This window comes from Octopus bimaculoides, chromosome 29, assembly GCF_046866305.1.
Source record: "Octopus bimaculoides isolate indiv1 chromosome 29, ASM4686630v1, whole genome shotgun sequence".
Taxonomy (NCBI): Eukaryota; Metazoa; Mollusca; class Cephalopoda; order Octopoda; family Octopodidae; genus Octopus; species Octopus bimaculoides.
The window spans coordinates 14,822,920-14,837,057 of NC_142956.1; the positions used below are offsets into that span (position 1 = coordinate 14,822,920).

Genomic DNA, 14,138 nt, shown 5'->3' on the forward strand with positions numbered 1-14,138 from the left:
TCAGAGAGAGAGAAAGAGAGAGAAAGAGATGTATATGTATACATATACATGTATATGTACACGTATATGCATAGATATATATATATAGATATAGATCTATATGCATACATGTATATGTATACACATGTGTAGATGTATATATATATATATATAGATGTACATGTAATATGTACACATATATACATATATATACATGCATACAGATATCTATACATATATACACCCATCACACACAAACACATGCACACAAACACACACATTAGTCATTTGTTTTCTTATCCAAAACTACGTCAAAAGTACTGAACGGATCTTTATGAAATTTGGAAATTATATTCTATGTATAACGGCCATAACTCCCATGAAAATTCATATATTTTTGATGTTGATGAAATTTTAACCCGAACATTACAGATGAGCATTATTTGTAATTCAACGGTACAACAGTGTAAGACTACCCTTTCAGATATACTTACATTGTGATTTCTGCAATGTGGTGCATAAATTGTCAAGTAAATGAGACGCATCTTTGCCTCCACTGATTCACTTGCAAAGTATTGAGTAAAATTATTTCGTTGCAGACCTCCTTTGGGTCTTTTTATTATCACTACGACACACATAGTCCCCAGTTGGTAACATTGATTTCAAGGCCCTCCTAGATGAGAGACTGGCATTCCACTTAATGTCTATGTTCCATGCTGGCATGGATTGGAGAGTTATTAATGTAGAAATATGGTATCGTAGCTACTAACAGTTGAGGGTTGCGTAGTCTAGACGGCGTTTTTAGATTTCATTATTCTCTTTAACCCGGGCAAAGCCGGGTATTTCTGCTAGTATATATATATATATATGTTTGTGTGTGTGTGTATTTGTGTGTCTATGTTTGTCCCCCATCATCGCTTGACAACCGATGTTGCTGTGTTTACGTCCCCGTAACTTAGCGGTTCGGTAAGGCTACCAATAGAATAATTCCTGGACTTACAAAGAATAAGTCCTGGGTCGGTTTGTTCGACTAAAGGCGGTACTCCAGCATGGCCGTATACATAAATGAATACACTGCATGTTTGCACTCAAATGTCACGCTCTCAATAACACACTTTCATTAGAGAGGGACAGAAGTTGTAAAGGTGGGTGAGGGAGAGTAAAATATAGTATTGGGGTGACATTACATATTAAGGAAAATGTCGTGAATAAAATAATCTGCTCAAGACTGATTCAACTTACAGACTTGTTAAACTGGAAAGATTTCGGAATATTTCTCCGTCAATTTTCTTGATATCATTACCGCTCAAATTCCTGTTTAAATAAAATTGAATTAAGTAGAATTTGTAAGGAATAGATTCTTGATGAAAGAAGAAAAAATTTCAGGAAAAACGTGATGTGAAAGAAATTAGAGACGACTGTCTGAAACAAGTTTAAAATGTGAAAGAAGATGGTGAAATAAGAGGAGGAGGAGAAGGAGAATAAAAAGAAAACTGAAAAGACGTGGGACAAGCCGCGCGGGGGGGGGGGGGTTACAAAGAGAAATAAAGACAAGAAGGAAGAGAAAAAGAAACAAAGAGAAGAAAAACAAGAACAGCAACAATTAGCGAAAGATTAATACGTCGGCGGGGGAACGTGAATGCGAAAGATAAAAGCTGGTGAAGTAGGAAGAAATTTGGGAGAAGCTGAAACGAAGAAGAATGAATAGCGAATGAAGAATAAGATGACGGAGTGAAACAGAAGTAAAATACCCCAAGAGAATTAAAAGAAAGGAAAGAAAAATGAAAGAAGGAAAGGAGGAAGATAAAAAGAAGAAGAAAATAAATAGAAGAAGAAGAAGGAGAAGGAGAAGGAGAAGAAGGAGAAGAAGAAGAAGAAGAAGAAGAAGATAGGCGGCGAGCTGGCAGAAACGTTAGCATAACGGGCGAAATGCTTCGCGGTATTTCGTCTGCCGTTACGTTCTGAGTTCAAATTCCGCTGAGGTCGACTTTGCCTTTCATCCTTTCGGGGTCGATAAATTAAGTACCAGTTACGCACAGGAGTCGATGTAATCGACTTAACCCCTTTGTTTGCCCCCTCTATATGTTTAGCCCCTTGTGGGCAATAAAGAAATGGAAGAAGAAGAAGAAGAAGAAGAAGAAGAAGAAGAAGAAGAAATGTCTAGCATGGTAATCATTGGTGCTGGAGATTTAAACACCGCACATGATAAACAGACCGAATAACACATTTTGATACACTCCTCTACAAACATCCATACACAAACAGACACTCACACACACACTTACACGCGTGGTGCGCACACACATACACACACATTTACATAAAGACGTTTGCGCTAAACTATTCCCCTCAATTGTCACACTCATATATCCCAAATCTCAGGAATGGACCCTCACTTACATTCACGGTCATTTACAAGAAATAACACATTTTAGACAGAGACAAAATTTCACACATACACAGAGACATACACATGCATTCACTAAATGGTTCCCCTGAAGTTATCATGCTCTCATATATCCCATATCTAATAAATGAGTACACTCACAGATTCACAACCAATAAAACACATCTTTAGAAAGACGGGTGAGGTAGCTTAATATGAATGATGGGAAGACGTTACATATTTAGAAATATATCGTCAATGAAATATAAAAATGAATGATTCAACTTACAGATCTGTTAAACTGGACAGATTTCGGAAGGTGTCTGTCTTGATTTCCGTGATATCATTAGAACTCAAAAATCTGAAACATAGAATTAAGTTAAGAAGGAATTGTATAGACCATATTTGGGACAGAAATTTGGCTAAACAATTAGATTATAGAAGGGATGGAAATTAGATCACGATAAAGATTAATTTCATGAAGATAATAGCGACATTGATGATGTTGATGACGATTGTAGAAAGATTCGTTGATACTTGCAAGCGAGTGTTAAAATAAGTAAGAAATGACGCAGATAATGATGATGCGCTAACGAAATTCTTGAAGGTATATAGAGTAACGGCCAATCCTAATACCAGTTCAGGAAAGTCTCCGGCAGAGTTAATGTTCGCACGAAAGATAGAATCGATTTTCAATGAATTATTGTCAGGAAAAATATATTAAATAGGAATGTTAAAAAGGCAACAAAACACTTCGAAGTCAGAAACAACAGCGAAGAAGACGAACATCGTCTTGGATGATCTGTAGAGCTCGATGAGGACGTCCTCAAAACACTGGTTGTAAATGTTGAGGAACTAGCAAAGAAGCTTGGATTTGGTCATTCAACCATTCATCGACATCTGCGCGCCATCATAAAAGTCAGCAAATTGGGTCAATGGGTTTCTCACAAACTTTCCGAGTCTAATCGCATGCAGATAATGAATGTGTTCTCTTCTTTGCTAATTCAACGGTACAACAGTGTAAGACTACCCTTCAGATATACTTTCATTGTGATTTCTGCAATGTGGTACATAAATTGTCAAGCTATCACGTTTCACGTATAGCAAAGAAGAACAGAAAGAAGGAAAAGAAAAAACAGCAGAAGAAAATGAAAAAAAAGAAGAAGAAGAAGAAGAAGAAGAAGAAGAAGAAGAAGAAGAAGAAGAAGAAGAAGAAGAAGAAGAAGAAGAAAATCATAGAAGTAGAAATAGTAGCAGAAGAACGAGGATGAGAAGAAGAAGAAGAAAAAGTCTAGGATGGTAATCAGTAGCAATGGAGACGTAGACACCGTACATGATAATCAGACCGAGTTACACAGACATTATGATATGCATGCATATCTTTGCACTAAATTTTCCCCTTGTCACTCACACATATTTTCCAACTTTGAGAAATGGGCACTCACTCACATTCAAAGGCATTCATAACTAGTAACACACACTTTGGACAGTGGCAGATTTTACACATGCACAGAAACACACACATGCATTCACTAAACGGTTCCCCTGAACTATCACGGCCTCATATATTCAACGTATAAGAAATGGGCACACACTCACACACACACACAGATTCACAAACAAGACAGTGTCATGTGACAACTTGCTGGGGCTGCCTACTGGACCCTAGCATCGGGAAATTTAGACAGTGTCACGTGACAACTTGCTGGGGCAGCCTGCTGGAGCCTAGCAGCAGGTATAAAAAGGGGAATTTGACAAGACAGTCAGTCGGACGCTGACACTCGTTGATGCTGCATCGAAGAAGCCAGGGAATAGAAGAAAGAAGATATGCACCCAACACCAGAGCTGAAGTCACCTCCGAAAGGAAGGGCCCCGCCACGTCAAAATGGTAGAGGAGTAGGGGCCGAAACCGGACGTGGTTCCTCCTGATGATGTCTTGAGCTAACTGGATCCTATAAAGGAGCTGTTGTGGTAGCAGACCACGAAACATGGTAGAAATTCCTCCATCTTTGGAAAGACGGGTGAGGTAGCTTAAAATGAAGGTTGGGAACATATTACACATTTAGAAATATATCGTTAATGAAATACTATAAAAGAAGAATTATTCAACTTACAGTTTTGTTAAATTGGACAGAATTTGGAAGGTGTCTGCTTTGATTTCTTTGATACCGTTAGAACTCAAAGATCTGAAACATACAATTGAGTTAAGAAGGAATTGTATAGAATATATTTGTGACAGAATTTTTACTAGACAATTAGGTGATGGACGGGATGGAAAGTAGATCTCGATGATGGTTAATTCCATGGTAGATAATGGTGACGATGATGATATTGGTGATGATTTACACAGAGGATTTAGATGAATAGAGAATCAAGTCAATAATGGAGAAAGACGAAAATATGAAGAAATCAGGAAAAGGAAAAAAGAAAGGAAAGAAGGAAAGGTAGATGAAGACACAATCACAACTACACAATGTATATATATATATATATATATATATATATATGGGAGAATTTACGAAAAAAACAACAGACGAGGACAGGTGGTGTTAACAACAAAAGAATGTATTAGTTTAACGCTCGGGAATAGAGAAAGTCTTTAACGTTTCGAGCTACGCTCTTCAACAGAAAAAATGAGAATATATATATATATATACGTGCATATATATATATATGTATATATATATATATATATATACATATATATATATATATACATATATATATATATATATATATATACATATATATATACATATATATATACATATATATATATATACATATATATATATATATATATATACATATATATATATATATATATATATATATATATATATACATATATATATATATATATATATATATACATATATATATATATATATATATATACATATATATATATATATATATACATATATATATATATATATATACATATATATATATATATATATATATATATATATATATATATATATATATATATATATATATATATATATATACATATATATATATATATATACATATATATATATATATATATATATATATATATATATACATATATATATATATATATATACATATATATATATATATATATACATATATATATATATATATATATATATATATATATATATATATATATATATATATATATATATACATATATATATATATATATATATATATATATATATATATATATATATATACAAAGAGGGAGAGAGAGATTGAGAGGGAAGCAGAGAGAGTGGTATACATATATATGTACAAATTATGAGGGCTGATACGCACCAATACATACTCAAATTCCCGTGATGTTACATTAATCCACACTTACACACGACAGTTCCCCTGAACTATCACGTTCTCATACATCCCATGTGTAAGAAATTGGCACATACTCACACACTCAGATTCACAACCAATAAAACGCATCTTTGGAAAGACGGGGTGAGGAAGCAGAAAATGAAGGATGGGAAGGTATTACAGATTTAGAAATACATCGTGAACGAAATACTATAAAAAAATAATGATTCAACTTACAGATGTCTCAAACTGGAAAGATTACGGAAGGTGTCTGCTTCGATTTCCTTGATTTTATTAGAACTTAAATATCTGAAACATAAAATTGAGTTAAGAAGGAATTGTATAGAATATATCTGTGACAGAATGTTGGCTAAACAATTCGATAGTGGAAGGAATGGAAAGTAGAACACATGGCTGATAATTATCACTGCTATTTACACGCGCGTGCACACACACAAACAAGAATATATGTATATATATAATCAGAGAGAGAGAGAAAGAAAGAGAGAGAGAGAGAGAAGGGGAGAGGGTCAGATAGATAGAGAGAGAGGCACACAAATATATATATAAATTATAAGTGCTGATACACACACAAATATACTCATATCCACATGAATGCCCAGTGATCCGCACTCAGAAATAGGCACACACTCACACACACACAGATTCATAACCAGTAAAACACATCTTTGGAAAGACAGGTAAGGGAGCTTAAAAAGAAGGATGAGAAGGTATCACAGATTTAGAAATATATCATCAATAAAATACTATCAAAGAAGACTGATTCAACTTACAGTTCTCTTAAATTGAACAGATTTCGGAATGTGTCTGATTTGATTTCCATGATACCATTAGTCCTCAAATATCTGGAACATAAAATTGAGTTCAGATGAAATTGTACAGAATATATTTGTGACAGAATTTTTACTAAACATTCATGAACACTAACACACGTTTTGGACAGAGACAGTTTCTATACATACACTGAGACATACACATAAATGGTTCCACACGCTAAATGGTTCCACTGAAGTATCCCATTCTCATATAGCTTATGTGTATGAAATGGACACACACTCACGCACACAGATTCACAACCAATAAAACTCATTTTTGGAAAGACGGCTGAGGTAACTTAAGATGAAGGATGAAAATATATTACAGTTTAAAAAATACACCTTCAATGAAATACAATAAAAAAGACTGATTTAACTTACAGATGTGTCAAACTGGACAGATTTCGGAAGGTGTCGGCTTTGATTTCCGTGATATTATTATCACTCAAATCTCTGGAACATAAAATTGAGTTAAGAAGGAATTGTATAGACCATATTTGTGAGGAATGGAGACTCTCTCACATTCACAGGCTTTGATCAGAGACAGATTTTACACGATCTCATACATGCCATATCCAAGAAATGGGCACACACTGACACACAGAGATTCACAAAGACGGGTGAGGGAGCATAAACTAACGATGAGAAGATATTACAGATTTAGAAATATATTTGTTAACGAAATACTATAAAAGAAGAATGATTCAACTTACATAAATGTTAAACTGGTCACATTTCGGAAGGTGTCTGCCTTGATTTCCTGGATTTTATTAGAACTCAAAGATCTGAAACATAAAATTGAGTTAAAAAGGATTTGTATAGAATATATTTGTGACAAAATTTCGGCTAAACAATTCTATCATGGAAGAGATGGGACAAAATTTCGGCTAAACAATTCTATGATGGAAGGGATGGAAAATAGATCACGTTGATGGTTAATTCAATGAAGAAGATGGCGAAGATGATGACGTTGATGACGATGATGTTTATGACGATGATGATGTTGATGACGATGATGTTGATAAGGTTGAGTAGGATAATAAAATAATGGTGGTAGAGTTGGTAGCGAACGTTGTGGTGGTGGTGGTGGTGGTAGTGATGAATATGATGATGAGACAGAGAAGAATATATGCTGGCAGTGCTGATGACGATGATGTTATGATGCTGTTGTTGTGGCTGATGTTGTTAATGTTGATTATTCTGATGATAATGGGGATTAGCGTGTCTATGGTGATGCTGAATATGATATTGATTGTGATAATGTTGGTGGGGATGTTACTGTTGGAGATGATGATAAAAGTGTTGAAGTTTCTGCATCTGATGATGGTATTTTGTGGTAATGTATGATGTTAATGACGAAGCAGACGATGATGAACTTGACGATGTTCATGATTGAGAAATTTAACAAAGAAAATGAGAAGGAAAGTAGGAAAATGAGAAGGAAAGTAGGAAAATGAGAAGGAAAGTAGGAAAATGAGAAGGAAAGTAGGAAAATGAGAAGGAAAGTATATACAAAGAAAGAGAGAGAAAAATTGAGAGAGAGGCTGAGAGAGTAGTACATGTATATCTACAAATTATGGGGGCTGCTCTACACACAAAGATACTCATAGCTCCTTATTTCTTTACTACCCACAAGGAGCTACACACAGAGCGGACAAAGAAGGACAAATGGATTAATTCGATTATATTGACCCCAGTATGTAACTGGTACTTATTTAATCGACCCCGAAAGGATGAAAGGCAAAGTTGACCTCGGCGGAATTTGAACTCAGAACGTAGCGGCAGACGAATTACCTATTTCTTTATTGCCCACAAGGGGCTAAACATAGAGGGGACAAACAAGGACAGACAAACGGATTAAGTCGATTACATCGACCCCAGTACGTAACTGGTACTTATTTAATCGACCCTGAAAGGATGAAAGGAAAAGTCGACCTCGGCGGAATTTGAACTCAGAACGTAGCGGCAGACGAAATACCTATTTCTTTATTGCCCACAAGGGGCTAAACATAGAGGGGACAAACAAGGACAGACAAACGGATTAAGTCGATTACATCGACCCCAGTACGTAACTGGTACTTATTTAATCGACCCTGAAAGGATGAAAGGAAAAGTCGACCTCGGCGGAATTTGAACTCAGAACGTAGCGGCAGACGAAATACCTATTTCTTTATTGCCCACAAGGGGCTAAACATAGAGGGGACAAACAAGGACAGACAAACGGATTAAGTCGATTACATCGACCCCAGTACGTAACTGGTACTTATTTAATCGACCCTGAAAGGATGAAAGGCGTGCTATCGTTTCTGCCAGCTCGCCGCCTTAAATACTCATATCTCTGTGAATGAATTCCCATTGGAAATATGAAGGAATTGTGAAAGAAAAGGTCAAAGTCAGAATAAGAAAAAGAGGGCAAAGAATGAGGAGAAGAAGAAGAAAACGAAGAAGAAGAGGTGGAAGAAGAGAGGTAAGAGTAGAAAAAGAAAAAAGAACAAGAACAAGAAGAATAGAAGGTGGAAGAACGGGAGGAGTAGAAGAAGAAAAAGATGAAGAGAAAACGAAGGAAAAGAAGAAAAAGAAGTAGAAAAGAATACGGGGAAGAAGAAGAAGAAGAAGAAGAGGTTAGGATGGTAATCAGTGGTGATGGAGGCGTAAACACCGCACATGATATACAGACCGAATTACATATACATTTTGATACACTCGCATGCACACATCCATACACAAACAGACTCACACAAACTCTCTCTCTCTCTCACACACACACACACACACACACACACACAGATATACATAAACATGTATGCACTAATTTTTCTTCTTCATTGTCACACACTCATATTTTCCAAATATAAGGAATGTACCCTCACTCATTCACAGACATGAATAAACTTTGGACAGACATAGATTTTACACATTGGACGGAGATAGATTGTACACAATTTCGTCACTGAAATACTGTAAAAGAAGACTGATTCAACTTACATATATGTTAAACTGGACAGATTTTGGAAGGTATCGGCTTTGACTTCTCTGATGTCATTATAATTCAAGTATCTGGAACATAAAATTGATTTAAGAAGGAATTGTATAGAACATATTTATGACAGACGTTTTGATAAATTATTAGATGATAGAAGGGATAGAAAGTAGATCATTGACACTATATTGCTACTGTCACTCCTCTTAAGCACTTCCACATTACTAATAGCCCTTTTCCAGTTTATCCCCCCAATTTTTCTCAGACAGTATTGATGAAATCGTTCCAATTGCCTTACCTGCCTACGGTACACGACACATGCCTCACTTCCATAGAGCAAAGATGGGAGGACGCATGTATTATATACCTTAACTTTAATTTGTTTCCCCAGACACCTATGAACCCTACCAAAAGCACTACTAGACCTGTTTGCACTAATTTTTTCCCCTTAATTGTCACACACTCATATTCCAGATCTAAGGAATGGTCCCTTACTCACATTCACTGACATTCACAGATTTTGAACAGAGACAGATTTTACACATATACAGAAACATATATATACATGAAGTATCACGCCCTTATAAATCCGATATTTAAGAAATGGGCTCTCACTCATATACACAGATTCACAAGCAATATAACTTATCTTTGGAAAAACGAGTGAGGGAACTGAAAATGAAGGATGAAAATGGATTACAGATTTAGAAATATCGTCAATGAAATACTATTTAAAAACAAACTGATTCAACTTACATATATGCTAAACTGAACAGATTTCGGAATGTGTCCGCATTGATTTCCTTGATTTTATTACCAGTTAAAAATCTGCAACATAAAATTGAGTAAAGAAGGAATTATATAGAATATATTTGTGACAGAATTTTGGCTAAACAATTCTACGATGGAAGGGATGGAAAGTAGATCGCGATGATGAATAATTCCATGAAAGATTTTAAATATTTAGTAATTTATCAACAAGATTTCTCTAACTTACAGTGTTCTCAAACTGGGCAGTTCATCGAAGGCTCTTACTTCTATTTTTTCGATCTTATTGTATTGTAAATATCTGTAATATAAAAAAATTAGTTTTTAGGAGAAAGTACAAGAGTTGTATAACATAAAATATTTATTGGCACTCCGTCACTTACGACGTCGAGGTTTCCAGTTGATCCGATCAACGGAACAGCCTGCTCGTGAAATTAACGTGCAAGTGGCTGAGCACTCCACAGACACGTGTACCCTTAACGTAGTTCTCGGGGATATTCAGAGTGACACAGAGTGTGACAAGGCTGGCCCCTTTGAATTACAGGCACAACAGAAACAGGAAGTAAGAGTGAGAGAAAGTTGTGGTGGAAGAGTACAGCAGGGTTCGCCACCATCCCCTGCCGGAGCCTCGTGGAACTTTAGTTGTTTTCACTCAATATACACTCACAACGCCCGGTTTGGGAATCAAAACCGCGATCCTATGACCGTGAGTCCGCTGCCCTAACCACTAACATAAAATAAATGGCCTCCACTAACATAAAATGGCGAAACAAATACTTGCTGGAAGAAAAATAAAGTAAGTAATGGCGATGATAATAGTGAGGAGGAGTAAGAGGATGAGGAGAGTGGAGGTGGTGGGAGTGATAAATATAACGATGAGACGTAGGACGGAAGGATGGTGGTAAGGTTGATGAAGATAATGTTGGTGTGATGGTGATGGTTGTGACAATGAAGTTGATGAGGATAATTACGGTGATTCTGACGATAATTTTGTTGATGAATGTTGCTGGTAATGTTTCTGGTGAAGATGATGATAACTAAACTGATGACACTAATTATGACGGTGATGTAGTTGGTGCAAATGTTTATGAAGTTGATAATATTGTTGATGGTGGTGATGAATAAGATGAGACTGATCATGAAGAATTGAAAATATAAAACAGTGGTGGAAAAGTTATGTTAAATTTGAAACAACGGAAAGAATAAAAAGAAAAAAAGCATTGTTTTGTTTTGGTAGAAAAGACGGGCTACAGTAAATATTCTGCTCAATACCACAGATTTGCATGTCAGTTGTTTGACCTTAACCAGTTGAGCCTGTCCCTTAGTGGTTGACAATATGTGCATCTCTGATCACAAGCAGAAGTAGTTGGGGAGAATCATAGCCATGTGTTAAGAGGAATTCTTTGGTGTTTGGATAATTCACCTTTGGAAATATAGGTGTTTCTAAGTCCTGGCTAAGAAGGAATATATTCAAAGAGTTGGGACCTGCATACACTGAAGCTATGCCAACACTATGGAATAATAACAGAAAAAAAGATGGTATAAGCACACGCCAGAAAAGGTCACAGAAAACGAGAAAGCAACCATATTCTGGGATATGCCAATACACACACAAAGAAATTAAGGCCAATAGGCCAGACATAGTTGTCAGAGATCATGAAGACAAAAATACTTTCTAATTGATGTATCAATGCCAACAGATGACAACGTTTCTCTAAAAGATTGATGAGGTTAAGACTGGTGATGGAGCTTAAAATGAAGTATGGGAAGACATTACAGATTTAGAAATATAATGTCAATGAAATACTATAAATAAGAATATTTCAACTTACAGTGTTTCCAAACTAGATAGATTCTGGAAGGTTTCGGATTTGATTTCTTTGACACTATTACTTTCCAAATCTCTGTAACATAAAATTTGGTTCAGAAGAACTTGTATCAAGTGTGACAGGATATATATATATTATGGCTATATAATTCGCTGAAGAAAAACATGGAAAACAGATCACGATTATAAAGATCTCGATGATGAAAATAGATCCCGATGATGATGATACTGGTGGGGATGTTACTGTCGCAGAGCAACATGAAATCAAGTGCTTTGCTCAAGAACAACGAAACACCCGGTCTGGGAATCGAACTCACAATCTCGCAGTTGTGAGTGCAACACCCTAACCAATAACCAATAATAACCAATATATATATATATATATATATATATATATTGTATAGATGTGAAAAGAGCCCAGAAAAAGGGGTAATACACCCTATAAAATGGGGCTACACAAAATTCAACTCTATAATTTAAAGCAGTGTTTGTCAACCTTTTTAACTTTTTTATATATATTTGATATTTACCACGTGAACTACGATGAAAAAACATGAGAAAGATATGGTATATAATTTTTTGTACAGGTGTTCCTTGAGACACATAATTTATTTTGAGAGTTATGCAAAGGTAAAAAGGTTGATAAATACTGCTTTAAATTATAGAGTTGAATTTTGTGTAGCCCCATTTTATAGGAGGTATTACTCCTTTTTCTGGGCTCTTTTCCCGCCTATACACTGTTCGAATTTTGCATTAGTTTTTATATGAAAAAAAAAAGAAAAGAAAAGGTGGAGGATTGTTTGTAGTTTGTAGAGAAAACGCTAAACGTGCCTGAAAAAAAAAAGTACATGGTCTTTCCCCCCAGTTAAAAGACACGAAGAACTATGAAAGAAGGTGAATAAGTACCAAGGGTAGGGGAAAGAAGAAAGAACTAACAGTCGATCGTTCTAGAACTCCCAGAATAAAACGTAAACACCTGAAAGATTTTCCCTCTATTCATTACTAAATATCTTTCCCTCTTCGTCATTGTTAAAGGTAAAGAAGCTAGAAAAAATAGATTGTATTTCCATTTAATTGTCATTGTAAATAACTGAGGCTTTCCTTTCTCTGTCTCTATCGCTTCACTCCTTTCTTCTACGGTGAAGAGAGTGAAGGTGCGTGGCTCAGTGGTTATGCTGAGGAGTGGAATTGAATTTTTACATAATTCTAATCCCGAAACGCGTCCATCATTAACTAACGACAGGTTTGTTTCGTTATTTTTCTTCTTTTGCCTACGTGAGTCACGAATATCGCTATCTGTTGGAGATATATTGTAGTAGTAGAATTAGTATTTTAACTGCTATTTCTAAATTTTCGGTATGTTGGTGAAGCAATTTGCTGATCCCTTATATATATATATTTGTGTATGTATAACGAAAGTTTAGAAAAGAAATATTGGTTTCATATCTAGCGTGAACTAGACATCTCTTCAGTTTCTCTAAACAGTAACTGTTCTCTATATTTTATAGGGTATGCTCTTCTCCTGATTTATGATATTGTAACGAAGATATATATATATATGTATATATATATATATATATCAAAATGTGCATATACTAAATGTTTCCTCTTGAGTATCACGCTCTGGTATGTTCCAAGTCCCAAGTCTCTGAAATGGGACCACACTCACGTTTACGCATTCAAAAACAATGAAACACATCTTTGGGAAGACGGGTGAGGGAGCTTAAAATGAAATATGGGAAAACACTACAGATTTAGAAATGTATCGTCAATGAAATACCATAAAAGAAAACTGATTCAACTTACAGACTTTTTAAGTTGGACAAATTCCGGAAGGTTTGTACTTTGATTTCTTCGATATTGTTACCTTTGAAATCCCTGGAACATAAAATTGAGTGGGATTTGAACTTAAAGTGCAAAGAGCCAGAAAAATACCACAAGACACCCAGTCCTACATCTCTTCACTCCGTCTAGTCCACTGGTCTGGTTTGGTACTGGAAAGTCTGTAAAGTTAAGATGACCTCGGAGAGATTT

At 35.4% G+C, this 14,138-nt stretch overlaps 2 protein-coding genes across 6 annotated transcripts in view; one reads left to right on the forward strand and one right to left on the reverse strand.

Moving 5' to 3' along the window:
- Positions 1 to 14,138, forward strand: part of LOC149130356 (uncharacterized) — a 186,457-nt gene that overhangs the window by 116,506 nt on the left and 55,813 nt on the right. The window lies entirely within an intron of this gene.
- Positions 1 to 14,138, reverse strand: part of LOC106878254 (uncharacterized) — a 67,934-nt gene that overhangs the window by 41,961 nt on the left and 11,835 nt on the right. For both annotated transcript variants that reach the window (XM_089345617.1, XM_089345618.1), the window contains 12 exons: positions 13,911 to 13,982; positions 12,109 to 12,180; positions 10,506 to 10,577; positions 10,265 to 10,336; positions 9,514 to 9,585; positions 7,242 to 7,313; positions 6,910 to 6,981; positions 6,487 to 6,558; positions 5,930 to 6,001; positions 4,480 to 4,551; positions 2,655 to 2,726; positions 1,222 to 1,293 (listed from right to left, as the gene is read on the reverse strand). In XM_089345617.1, coding sequence (XP_089201743.1) covers positions 1,222 to 1,293; positions 2,655 to 2,726; positions 4,480 to 4,551; positions 5,930 to 6,001; positions 6,487 to 6,558; positions 6,910 to 6,981; positions 7,242 to 7,313; positions 9,514 to 9,585; positions 10,265 to 10,336; positions 10,506 to 10,577; positions 12,109 to 12,180; positions 13,911 to 13,982 — 864 coding nt within the window. The remainder of the gene's footprint in view (positions 1 to 1,221; positions 1,294 to 2,654; positions 2,727 to 4,479; positions 4,552 to 5,929; positions 6,002 to 6,486; positions 6,559 to 6,909; positions 6,982 to 7,241; positions 7,314 to 9,513; positions 9,586 to 10,264; positions 10,337 to 10,505; positions 10,578 to 12,108; positions 12,181 to 13,910; positions 13,983 to 14,138) is intronic.